Source organism: Anomaloglossus baeobatrachus, chromosome 7 (assembly GCF_048569485.1).
Source record: "Anomaloglossus baeobatrachus isolate aAnoBae1 chromosome 7, aAnoBae1.hap1, whole genome shotgun sequence".
Taxonomy (NCBI): Eukaryota; Metazoa; Chordata; class Amphibia; order Anura; family Aromobatidae; genus Anomaloglossus; species Anomaloglossus baeobatrachus.
In genome coordinates, this window is record NC_134359.1 from 271,564,014 (window position 1) to 271,577,274 (window position 13,261).

A 13,261-nucleotide genomic window follows, 5' to 3' on the forward strand; every position below is an offset into this window, starting at 1 on the left:
GTTTCCCCAGGGTTCTTCCAGGATGAGTCCCACAGCCCCCTCTTAGGCCCAGCAGTTGTGGAAGGAGAGAGACCGCCTGTATCTACATCAAGGGAAGCTGAATAGGGGATCAATCAACCCAAAGACCCACGAGAAGGTTCGCCAACTGGTGGTGCCCAGGTATGTGTGCCTAAGGTCCTGCAGGACTACCATGACTGTGCAGGACACTTCGTATGGAAGAAGCTGGAGATGCTGCTAAGGGAGCGGTTTTACTGGAGTGGGATGCGGGAGTCCGTGGAAGCCTGGTGCCGAGAGTGTGGTCCCTGAACGTTGAGAAGATGGGACGAAGCCAGCCAGATAGCCCCGCTTCAGCCAATTGTCACCCACCAGCCACTGGAGTTGGTCACCCTAGACCATGTTAAGCTCGCTCCCAGCCGGAGTGGGTATACCTATGCCCTGACCATTGTGGACCATTACTCCAGGTTCATGGTGGTTGTTCCCGTTAAGGATTTGACAGGTCGCACGGCGGCCCGAGCCTTTCAGGCCTACTTCTGCCGACCGCATGGCTATCCGGAGAAGGTGCGCACAGACCAAGGCCCGGCCTTCGAAGCAGAGGTGTTCCGGAAGTTTTGCCAATTGTACGGGTGCAAGAAGATCCGGACCACGCCCTACCATGCCCAAACTAATGGGATGTGCGAGAAAATGAACCATCTGGTCCTTAATCTCCTTAAGACCCTGCCCTTGGAAGAGCGGAACTTGTGGCCAGAGAAGCTGACAGATTGAGATCTGAACTTTAGGTCCTTTCCCACCCAAAGTCCTGAAAGAAGGAAACAGCCCACCGATTCCGGATAACGGCCACCGCCAATGTCCAAGAGATCCAACGGGCCAGCGCCTGCAAGCAACGGGCTCTCCCGACGTACATGCCAGGGAGCGGGACTCCCGTCGCTGAAGCGCGGTTGTCCAATCTTACAAAAAGGTGCAGGAGAAGACGGACACCATCAACCATTTGGGGACCGAAGCGACTGGCTGCAGGCACCGACTATCCACCGTTTGGCTTACCAGAGACTCCTGTTTGTTTGTCTGAGTGAGTACTACTGGGCCCGCGGGCCGTGCACCAACACTGCACCACATCAACCGGGTCCTGGGGCCACCATCCCCTGCCCACGGAGGGGTTAACATCACAAGCTGCCCCCAACATCTCCCCGGGGTGCCCAGTAACCGGCAGCGGTGGTGCCTACATTCACCACAACCAGTGGGTGGCGTCACTTTAATCTACACAAAACCCCCACTCGACACGCCAGTCCCATTTACAGAGCAACGTGACCCCCGGTCCGGAGATGCTCGAGCCACCGACACACGAACCCGGATCCGAGCGGCTCGGCTGCAGCCGAGCGCGGGGCGGTACAATACAAATATGTAAAAAAAGGAAAAGATGACAGATGCAATAGACTTCTGGCAAAAAAACCCCACTACAGAACTGTGTAATTACATATGGGTAAGTACCACCCTGATGACAAAGTCATAACAATTGTAGTCACAACCATGTAGTCATTCCATCAAATATCAAGTAATAACATATAAAGTGCTACCATGCTGGAGGAATTTTTTTTGCAAAAAAAGGGATAACATACCAGAATAGAATGTAAATCAATGCAGGGATAAAGTGCCAGCAGTGCAAGGGTCTGGAGTCCCGCCAGGAGAGGTAACCGCATTTTGTCACAGAGCAGGCTTCATCAGACCAGAAGTGAGGGGAGTCTATTCTATTCATTCTATTTTGTTTTATATAATCCCTGTTTTTTTGCAAAAACATTCCTCCTGCATTGAAGCACTTTACATGTCAATCAATTCTTATTATTTGATGGAATGACTGCATGTTTGTGACTACAATTATGCCTTTGTTAGCAGTGTAGTACTTGCCTATATACCATTCATGTAATTATATAGGTTTGTAGGAGTTTTGTCGCCAGATCCAGACCCTTGCACTGCTGGCACTTTATCCCTGCATTGATTTAGACTCTACTTTGTTTTTTTATGTTCGGTTTATTTTTGCAAAAAAAAAAAAAAAAATCCACCTGCATTGTAGCACTTTATATGTCAATACTTAATATCTCATGGAATTACTTTATGGTTGTAACTACAATTGTTTTGACTTTGTCAGCAGTGTATTACTTACCAATTTGTAATATGGTTTTGCCAGACGTGTATTGCATCTGTAATTTTTTCCTCTTTTTTACATATTTACATATTTATATTTCATAAGATTTTTGTACCCAAAGAGATATGTCATTGTTTTGCATGATACCCCACTTGCTTCGGTTTTATCATTAGAAATTGAAGCTCCGGCCCGGAGAGCCGCCGCCAGTCCAGACATTGGGTGGGATCCCCGCCAGAGTTATGCGATCACGTGATCTTTCTGTAAGGTGCGGAGACTGCCCCGAACACCAGAGAACAATTCCTAGGGCCATATTAGGGCCAGGAGGGATAGTCGACGTAGAGCGGGGGCGCCAATTGCGCAGGTTCTTAGGGCGCCGACCTCCGCGGCAAGGAAGGGGTGAATCTAGGGCATTGTAAGGGTCAAATCCCCCCCCTTGTATTTTCTTAATATTGATATTTATTTCAATTTGAAGGAAATTTATGATTTGGTGTTGGAAGATTCCCTTCCCTTTTAATCGGATACCATTAAAATTTGAATTTTAGGAGTTTCTTTTGTTTTTCCGCTATGTACCTGCGCACACGGGCGGTCACCTAGAATCTTACATTAATGGGTGAAGTTTACTTTATCACTCACTGCCCGCACGTGTCTGATCTCAGGCATATGGAGCAAAATCAATCCGATTATTTCCCGCATTGACTTCCAGCTCCGCAGTAATCGCAGTAATGGAGGATGGATGTAGATACCGACATTGCTATATAAACCGTCTGGTGCAGACACTAGTACGGAACATAATGGCGGATATAAGCGGCACCAGCTCTGATGAGGAGGATGTGGTGGCTCTGAGAAGAGCCTTTGTGTTGTACTCGGGGTGCAGGACAGATCTAAGCCCTCTCCCCACGGATGCGGCGGGCCAGCTGGATATCTAGAGTCAAAAGAACTGCAGAAGAAGCAGAAAGGGCGGTAAAATTCAAACTCCCTAACAGTTCCGTATTCAGCCAATCAGCAGAGAAAAGGGCGGAGTTCTGTCTATAAAACACGCCCCGGACACGCGTCATCTCCTCAGTTCTCCTTCTGGTCCGACCATCCTCTACATAATGGAGGAGCCGGCGGCCGTTCATCACTTGTTCTGTTCTCACCACTCTGAAGATGTCTGGTCGCGGTAAAGGAGGAAAAGGTCTCGGGAAAGGCGGCGCCAAGCGGCACAGGAAGGTGCTCCGTGATAACATCCAGGGCATCACCAAGCCCGCCATCCGCCGTCTCGCCCGCAGAGGAGGCGTCAAGCGCATCTCCGGCCTCATCTACGAAGAGACTCGCGGAGTCCTGAAAGTTTTCCTGGAGAATGTGATCCGTGACGCCGTCACCTACACCGAGCACGCCAAGAGGAAGACCGTCACCGCCATGGACGTGGTGTACGCGCTGAAGCGCCAGGGCCGCACTCTCTACGGCTTCGGGGGTTAATTCTGCTCTATTCTGACAACACAAAGGCTCTTTTCAGAGCCACCCACATCTACCTGAAAGGCTACAATGTCCTGCTGCTGTGGGGTGAGCGGAGGGCGGATCTCCTGTGCCCTGGTGAATGCTGTTCGCTCTCACTGATCTATCATGTGGCTGATCATGTAACACCGGGTACATGATGGGGGTGGTATAGCCGAACATGGCGATATCTGAGCACAGTCCATATCCTGCTGTGCTGCGCTCACTACAGAGTAAGAAGCAAAGTTCTGCTGTGAGATGAATGTGTTGATGCCGCTTAATGATATTTTTAGGATCAGACCCGTGTGGGTGATCGGGTGCAGCGAATATTCACCGGGAATAACGCTGTATGAGGCAGCTGGATAGATGGACGCACTGTACCGGGTTTATAGACTCCTGTGTAATCACCGCGTCTTGGACACTTTAGTCTTGGATCGATGGCGGCCACCGAAGATTAATGATAACCCTTCAGAATAATAATGGCGGCTCATCCTCCATCCAGCGCGATCACCGTGTGCGGAGGCAGCAGGTCTGGAGGACAGGACTGCGCTGTATCCGGAGTATTGTAGAGCTGCCCCAGACCTGAATCCTCCCAATATAATCTCCCCTATATGCAGAGGCGCAGGCTATAATCAGATGGACGGAGAGCAGCGATTGGGGGGGATGTTCACAATAACGGCAGGAGGGTCACAGCAGCGGAGACTGAAAAGGAACTGAAACCGCAGCTGAATACGGTGACACCAAAGGGTTAACACACGGATGAGCGCTCTTAATGACATGACGTGTATATAGGCGGAGCTACAACGAATTTGAAATTCCCGCTCAGTGGTGACGGTTTCTTCTGTCCCTTTTCTGTAACACGTGCTCCTGCCTTCTTTACAGTTGGTCCTGCTGCTGTGGGGTGAGCTGACTGCCGATCTCCGGTGCATGCTGTAACTGTCACTGATCTGTCATGTGTCTGATAATACAGATAACACCGGGGTGTATAATCCAGTACCAGTGTCTCCTTCCCGTATTTAACTCATTACTGGCCAAGTATCGGCCGATCCCGCTCCACAACAGTACCCGTTGCCCTGACATATGGCGACTGTGAGGAGAACGGGTATTATTGTACCCCCCAAACCCCTGCAGCGCCCACATCCTGCTAGAACATACGAGGTGATCGGGCAGATCTACCTGTATCCATAGTTCCGGCTGCGCACGACTGTGACCCTATTTAGCGGGGAAGTTTGTGACTTCTGTAAGATTGCTTCTAGGTAGCCGCACTAAGTTATATGAAAACCCGGCGTCTCCACTTCACGGCAAAGACAATACATTTCTGTCCTCAGCACAAGACCCTCCCTCCCCTGTATATACTGAGCGCTGCTGTATACACTATAGAATTGTGCCAACTGAAAAGCAACCGCTGCTCCATCACCACATGATGTCAGCTCTGGAGCAGATCAGCCCATTCATTTCACGCCCTGAATATCTGCTCTGTAGGAAACGCAGCACAGGAGTGCGGGAAGTACATATATCTATACACCGCCTGGTGCTCCTGTTCTATCAGACAATCCGATAAGTTCAGACATCGGCCGATATCAGCGGAACCAGCTCTGATGAGGAGGATGTGGTGGCTCTTAGAAGAGCCTTTGTGTTGTGGATGATGCGGATCAGCGGCGTCACTTGCTCTTCTTGCTGCTCTCGGTCTTCTTGGGCAGCAGCACGGCCTGGATGTTGGGCAGGACGCCTCCCTGGGCAATGGTCACCCCACCCAGCAGCCTGTTCAGCTCCTCGTCATTGCGCACAGCCAGCTGCAGGTGCCGGGGGATGATGCGGGTCTTCTTGTTGTCCCGGGCAGCATTGCCGGCCAATTCCAGGATCTCAGCGGTCAGATACTCGAGCACAGCGGCCAGGTAGACCGGAGCGCCGGCGCCCACCCTCTCGGCGTAATTGCCCTTGCGGAGAAGCCTGTGCACACGACCGACCGGGAACTGCAGTCCTGCCCGGGATGAGCGGGTCTTGGCCTTAGCGCGGGCCTTCCCTCCTTGTTTGCCGCGTCCAGACATCGCTGCGTTTCCAAAGATCAGCAGATAAAGAACTGTAATGTGACGCGTGTGCGGCTCCGGAGTGTTTTATAAGCGGCTGCTCCGCCCTCCTCTCCTGTCATTGACTGAATCTGGTCAGCCATGGAAATGAGACTTGTGGATCCTCCAATGAGCTGCAGGGGCGGTGATCATGACGTTTTCACAAGTCACATGCCTTTTTCATCCAATGGAACAGCGATGTGGCATCAGTGCTCATTTGCATGGCCGGTCTATAAATACGGCCGCTCTGGGAGGAGCAGGATCACTAATCTCTTCTCTTGTGATGAGTTCTTTCTGTTCTCATCATGCCTGATCCCGCCAAGTCCGCCCCAGCCGCCAAGAAGGGCTCCAAGAAAGCCGTGACCAAGACTCAGAAGAAGGACGGCAAGAAGCGGAGGAAGAGCCGGAAGGAGAGCTATGCCATCTACGTGTACAAGGTGCTGAAGCAGGTGCACCCCGACACCGGCATCTCCTCCAAGGCCATGGGCATCATGAACTGCTTCGTGGGTGACATCTTCGAGCGCATCTCAGGGGAAGCCTCCCGCCTGGCTCATTACAACAAGCGCCACACCATCACCTCCCGGGAGATCCAGACCGCCGTGCGCCTGCTGCTGCCGGGAGAGCTGGCCAAGCACGCCGTGTCCGAGGGCACCAAGGCCGTCACCAAGTACACCAGCGCCAAGTGATCACCACCGCTGCTCCCATCCCCCACACCACAAAGGCTCTTCTAAGAGCCACCACATTGTCTACAGCAGAGCCTGATACTGGAGAGACTGGGTATACAGCACAATAACGCGGTATATAGTGTTATATAGTTGGAATGTCAGTATACACAACCATTTTGAGATTTACGGGGGTATGGAGAGAACAGTACTATATGGGGGTACTAGAAAACTGGGAACATCGCGAGCAGTAACAGGTTAACATAGCGTCTATGGGCGGAGCCAGAGCCTTACTGACTGCTGATTGGCTGAGCGTTAAATTTGAAATTCCCGCTTTATGGCTGAGAGTTTCCGTTCTTTGTTCTCGGTACATGCGGTGATTCGGTTTATTTCGTCTTCTCGAATAAGAAATAACATTTGGAACACCATTCTAAGTCTGAACTGGGTGCAAGAACCTAAAAAAAAATCACTAAATTCATGTCAGTATTCACACAGCAGTTTCTGCTATTACATGTATTCCCCTTGCATAGTCACTGGTGTGCAGACCTTCTCTCCATATATTTAGTCTTCTCAGGCCGGGAGTGATTGATCTGTCCGCACTATATTGCTGTATACTGCGCTGTATGGGCTTTGCATATTCTACTAATACTGGACTGTTTGGAGTAACACTGAATATTACTATGAAAGCTTTATATGGGTGTAAAAAGTACAATATAGGAAGTAGACAGCATGGAAGGTGCACAGCAGTATATGCATACCTCCCAACTTTTGAAATAAGGTAAGATGGACAAATCATGCGTTGCGCGCAGCAGCAAATTTTGACCACGCCCCTAGCCACTCCCATTTGGCAGTAAGGGTCATTCAGTAGATGCCCCGGACTGTTCGTTAATACGGTAGTCATAGCAGCCAGATTTTTCTTATTTCTATGTGTCACTATATGACATGTTGCTTATTTGTGCCTATAAGGCCATGTTCACACGTTGCATCAATTGTTTATTTTTGTTTCTGCCGCTGTCTGCACTATATTATTATTATTTATTATTATAGCGCCATTTATTCCATGGCGCTTTACAAGTGAAAGAGGGTATACGTACAACAATCATTAACAGTACAAGACAGACTGGTATAGGAGGAGAGAGGAACTATACTATGCAATAACAATCTTCTCTGATTTTTCCTGCATTTTTTTCTGCCTTTTCTCTATTATTTAATGCGTTTTTGGTTCAGATGTGAATCTGCGTTTTTAAGTGTTTTTATTGTAGAGAGGCTTTTTCCTGCGTTTTTTTAAGTTCCACATAGAAACCTCCAGAGATAAAAAGCATCAAAACTGCAGAGATCAGCGGCGTGTTCTCATGGAATCCACTTTACTTGGACAATTAAACACAGCAAAATATATGTGCAAAAAACAGCAGAAAAAAAATGCAGCATTTACACTACATGTGAACACGGACTAAATGTCCAAGCAAAGTGGATGAGACGTAATGAAATCTCCGTCCTCGGTCTGAAGTCGCTGCTGAACTGTGCGGATTTGGTGTTTTTTTTCTTTATAATCTTCAGGATTCACATCAACACAAAACGTATCAAATAAGGGGACAATGCATAATAAATACCGCAAACACGCAATAATCAGAGAAGAATGTTATTGCGTTCGTGGTGCGGACACCTGCAGATAAAATGCAGCATTTACACTACGTATGGACACGGCCTCAGTGATGCATTTTTATTACATTTTTATGGGATTTAATAAATAAAAATAATTTGCGCTATTTTTTTCCCGCCATTTACCAATCCCCATAAATAGTCTGATCGCTGTCTTTAAGTCTTTACGATTACAGGGACACCAAATATGTCTATGTTATTTGCTGATTTGTGATGTTTATTATTTTATAAAAAGTGTAATAAAATGACATTCTATTTTTTTTGATTAATTTTAGTAATTTTAATAGAAGAAAAAAACCCTCTTTTCCTCTCCCTCTAGAATAAAGGACACAGAGATGCTGCTCTGTACAATGGAGCTCTGTGCCCTGTGCAATCAGAGGCTTCATTGTAGGTTTATTCATATAAAATCCTCCCTCTTACATCATCAATTCCTAGTGGAACAATAGCTAGAGCAGCGGTGGGGAACCTCCGGCCTGCGAAGACTTTTTCTGCGGCCCCCAGGCTGATTCCTGGGGACTGCAGTCGCATCTTGCTGGCTGCTGGCCCTTTAAAACCTCACACAGCGCGTTCAATGCTGAACACTGCATTTCCTGTACCTGAAAGACTACGTCCCCACGCTGGCACTGCCTACGTGAGGACATACTTTGTAGGTGGGGTCGGCGTGAGGAGCGCTAGAATCAAACAGGAGAGGATTGACTGCCAATCCTCCCCCAGGTCTGTTCCCGGCGGCGGTGGCGGCTCCCTGTGCCGGCCGTGGCTCCCTGTACCCGGCGGTGGCAGCTCCCTGTGCCCGACGGTGGTGGCTCCCTTTGCCCGGCGGTGGTGGCTCCTTGTGCCCCGCGGCAGCCCCTCCTCTCCATGCCTGCAGCCACCTCCAGCACTCAGTGATCCAAGCCTCCCCCAGTTCTCTAACTGACTCCAAACTCCCCCAGGTCTGTCTGTGTCCCCAGCGCTCTGTGCCCCTCTTTTTCCCCAGTGATCTGTGCCCCCCCCAGTCTCCCCAGTGATCTGTGCCGTCTCCCCAGTGATATGTGCCGTCTCCCCAGTGATCTGTGCTGTCTCTCCAGTGATCTGTTCTGTCTCCCCAGTGATCTCCGTGCCCCCCCTAGTCTCCCCAATGAGCTCTGTGCCCCCCAGTCTCCCCAGTGATCTGTGCTGTCTCTCCAGTGATCTCCGTGCCCCCCCCTAGTCTCCCCAATGAGCTCTGTGCTCCCCCCAGTCTCCCCAGTGAGCTCTGTGCTCCCCCCAGTCTCCCCAGTGAGCTCTGTGCCCTGCGCCTCTCCCAGGTCTGTCTGTGCCTTCAGCCTCTCCCATCCTTCTCTGTGTCCCCAGCGCTCTGTGCCCCTCTTTTTCCCCAGTGATCTGTGCCCCCCCCAGTCTCCCCAGTGATCTGTGCCGTCTCCCCAGTGATCTGTGCTGTCTCTCCAGTGATCTGTTCTGTCTCCCCAGTGATCTCCGTGCCCCCCCTAGTCTCCCCAATGAGCTCTGTGCTCCCCCCAGTCTCCCCAATGAGCTCTGTGCTCCCCCCAGTCTCCCCAGTGAGCTCTGTGCCCTGCGCCTCTCCCAGGTCTGTCTGTGCCTTCAGCCTCTCCCATCCTTCTCTGTGCCCCCAGCGTCCCCCAGGTTTGTCTGTGCCTCCATCCTCTCCCATCATTCTCTGTGCCCCCAGGGCTGTCTGTGTCCTTCCGGCATCCCCCAGGGCTGTCTGCCCTTGGCTATGTATATAACCCCAGCAATGTTTGTGCCCCCAGTACAGTCTGTGCTGCCCAGTGATGTTTGTATCCCCAGTGACGTCTATGCCCTGCTGCTTCCCTAGTGATGTATATTCCTCCCAGCCCTCCCCAGCAATGTTTATGCCCCCCCAGCTATGTCTGTGCTCCCCATCAATGATGTATGTACCCCCCAGTGATGTCTATGCCCCCAGCCTCCCCAGTGATCTATATTCCTCCCCACCCTCCCCTGTGATGTATATACAGCAGTCCCAGACAACTCAAACCTGGAAAAGCAACAAGAACATTGCCTAATATTACAGCTGCACCGAATAGTAGAAGCTCCAGCCGCCACAGTGAGTTAATTGTTTTAACAAATATACAGTGCCTACAAGTAGTATTCAACCCCCTTCAGATTTAGCAGGTTTGATAAGATGCAAATAAGTTAGAGCCTGCAAACTTCAAACAAGAACAGGATTTATTAATAAATGCATAAATCTTACAAACCAACAAGTTATGTTGCTCAGTTAAATTTTAATAAATTTTCAACATAAAAGTTTGGGTCAATTATTATTCAACCCCTAGGTTTAATATTTTGTGGAATAACCCTTGTTTGCAATTACAGCTAATAATCGTCTTTTATAAGACCTGATCAGGCCGGCACAGGTCTCTGGAGTTATCTTGGCCCACTCCTCCATGCAGATCTTCTCCAAATTATCTAGGTTCTTTGGGTGTCTCATGTGGACATTAATCTTGAGCTCCTTCCACAAGTTTTCAATTGGGTTAAGGTCAGGAGACTCACTAGGCCACTGCAACACCTTGATTTTTTCCCTCTTGAACCATGCCTTGGTTTTCTTGGCTGTGTGCTTTGGGTCGTTGTCTTGTTGGAAGATGAAATGACGACCCATCTTAAGATCCTTGATGGAGGAGCGGAGGTTCTTGGCCAAAATCTCCAGGTAGGCCGTGCTATCCATCTTCCCATGGATGCGGACCAGATGGCCAGGCCCCTTGGCTGAGAAACATCCCCACAGCATGATGGTGCCACCACCATGCTTGACTGTAGCGATGGTATTCTTGGGGTCGTATGCAGTGCCATCCAGTCTCCAAACGTCACGTGTGTGGTTGGCACCAAAGATCTCGATCTTGGTCTCATCAGACCAGAGAATCTTGAACCAGTCTGTCTCAGAGTCCTCCAAGTGATCATGAGCAAACTGTAGACGAGCCTTGACATGACGCTTTGAAAGTAAAGGTACCTTACGGGCTAGTCTGGAACGGAGACCATTGCGGTGGAGTACGTTACTTATGGTATTGACTGAAATCAATGTCCCCACTGCCATGAGATCTTCCCGGAGCTCCTTCCTTATTGTCCTTGGGTTAGCCTTGACTCTTCGGACAAGCCTGGCCTCGGCACGGGTGGAAACTTTCAAAGGCTATCCAGGCTGTGGAAGGCTAACAGTAGTTCCATAAGCCTTCCACTTCCAGATGATGCTCCCAACAGTGGAGACAGGTACCGCGGGTACAGTGGAGACAGGTAGCAAATGCTGTGCGGTATACCCTCGGTATAGCCGCGATTTACCTGCGGTAATGTTCATCACTTCCCTGCATTTTGCAGGGAAGTGATGCCATTACGACAGGAAGAGGAAGTGGAGCAGAGTATAAACACACACACACGTCACACTCCCTGGATGCCGCACAGAAGCACTTCCGTGTGACCTCCTGGTGCCCGTGTAGTCTGTGTCCCACTCCAACCCCACGGCTGCCTGCACTGCAGTGTTTCAGTGTCTGCCCGCAGTATCAGCAGCTTCTCACGCTGCAGTGCTGGCAGCCGCGGGGATGACGAGCGCTGCTGTCAGGAGGTTAGATGAGATCATTACCTGCTGTGACGATCTCCTGCTCTCCTGACATCAGCGCTGTCACTGACTTCTATGGTATGGATCGGATCGCCGTAGGACGCCATTATTGGATTACGCCGGACCTTGAATTGATTGTTCTTTTCAATAAATTGGTGAAAGAGGGAATGTTTTGGGGGAGTGTTTTTTCAAATAAAACTTTTTTTGTTGTCTATTTTTTATTTCTTACTGACTGGGTTGGTGATATCAGGTATCTGATAGACGCCGTGACATCACTAACCCCAGGGCTTGATGCCAGGTGACATTACACATCTGGCATCAACCCCATATATTACCCTGTCTGCCACCGCACCAGGGCAATGGGATGAGTTGGGGCGAAGCGCCAGGATTGGCACATTCAATGGATGTGCCACTTCTGGGGCGGCTGTAGCCTGCTATTTTTAGGCTTGGGAGTGTCCAATAATGGTGGACCTCCCTAGTCTGATAATACCAGACCACAGCTGTCCGCTTTACCTTGGCTGGGGATCCAATATGGGGGGGACCCCACGTTTTTTGTTTTAAAGTATTTATTTAATGTAAAATAATAGCGTGGGGTGCCCTCTGTTTTGGATTACCAGCCAAGGTAAAGCTGCCAGCTGTGGTTTGCAGGCTGCAGCCGTCTGCTTTACCCTAGCTGGCTACAAAAGATGGGGGGACCTCACGTCGTTTTTTTTTAAATTATTTATTTATTCTTTGGCTAAATACAAGGCTAAGCACCCTTTAGTGCCACATGAAAGTCACTAAAGGGTGCCAGCTTAGAAAATGCAGGGAGTTGGGACATTATATAGGTCTTTTTGTCTTTTATTTAAAATAAAGGATTTTTCAGTGTGTGTGTTTATTCACTTTACTTACAGGTTAATCATGAAAGCTGTCTCATAGACGCTGCCATGATTAAGCCTGGAGTTAAATGGCAGCGATCCGCTGCCATTTAAGGCTACTTGTACACTTGCGTTGGACGGCTTCCGTTACTATCCGCAGCTTTGAAGAATTACGGTAAACATTGCAGGAAACCGTTATATTCCTCATAGACTACAATTAGCTACGGATAGCAACGGATGGTCTTGCGTTGCATCTGCTGCACGACGCAGCGTCGTTATTTTGATGCTGTGTCGGGTGGAAGGAACGCTGCATGTAGCGTTTTTGTGTTGTTAAATAGCTCACCTTGATGGATTCTATTGGAATCTGCCACAGTGTCAAATGATTGTCTATGGTGGCAGTTTCAGCCGCTATGCGCTAAGTGGCGGAATCCGCTGACGGATTTCGTCACGTTCTACTGCGCATGCTCAGCATGTCCAGCAGAACGATTGAAATCGTTTATAATCACTCCTGGTCTCTGTCCCCCCCCCCCTCTCCCCTCCTCTCTCATACTCACCGATCACGGGCGTGATGCTGCACAGTTGTCACAAAGCTCCGGCGGCTTTTCCTCTTTTGAAAAAGCCAGCCGCCCATTATTCAATCTCGTATTCACTGCTTCCCCCGCCCACCCTCGTCTATGATTGGTTGCAGTCAGACCCTCCCCCACGCTGAGTTACAGCTGTCTCACTGCAACCAATCACAGCCGCCGATGGGCGGGTCTATATCGTGCAGTACAATAAATAAATAATTAAAAAAACAAGCCAAACTGCTAAAGGCTAGTATTGTCAGGATGGGAAGCCCTACGTTATGGGGA

At 49.6% G+C, this 13,261-nt stretch overlaps 2 protein-coding genes across 2 annotated transcripts; one reads left to right on the plus strand and one right to left on the minus strand.

The window, feature by feature from the left end:
* Window positions 1–5,268: 5,268 nt before the first annotated feature.
* Window positions 5,269–5,655, minus strand: LOC142246293 (histone H2A type 1-like). Its single transcript, XM_075319327.1, has one exon. The coding sequence runs from the start codon at window positions 5,653–5,655 to the stop codon at window positions 5,269–5,271; it is 387 nt and encodes a 128-aa protein (XP_075175442.1).
* A 323-nt stretch (window positions 5,656–5,978) lies between these two features.
* On the plus strand, window positions 5,979–6,379 carry LOC142246294 (histone H2B 1.1-like). Its single transcript, XM_075319328.1, has one exon. It carries the CDS (start codon window positions 5,979–5,981, stop codon window positions 6,357–6,359), a length of 381 nt encoding a protein of 126 aa, XP_075175443.1. The 3' UTR covers window positions 6,360–6,379.
* The last annotated feature ends 6,882 nt before the right edge of the window (window positions 6,380–13,261 follow it).

Excerpts from the sequence above, each read along its gene's own strand:
- LOC142246293 (XM_075319327.1), bottom strand. The coding sequence starts at position 5,655 with ATGTCTGGACGCGGCAAACAAGGAGGGAAGGCCCGCGCTAAGGCCAAG.
- LOC142246294 (XM_075319328.1), top strand. The coding sequence starts at position 5,979 with ATGCCTGATCCCGCCAAGTCCGCCCCAGCCGCCAAGAAGGGCTCCAAG.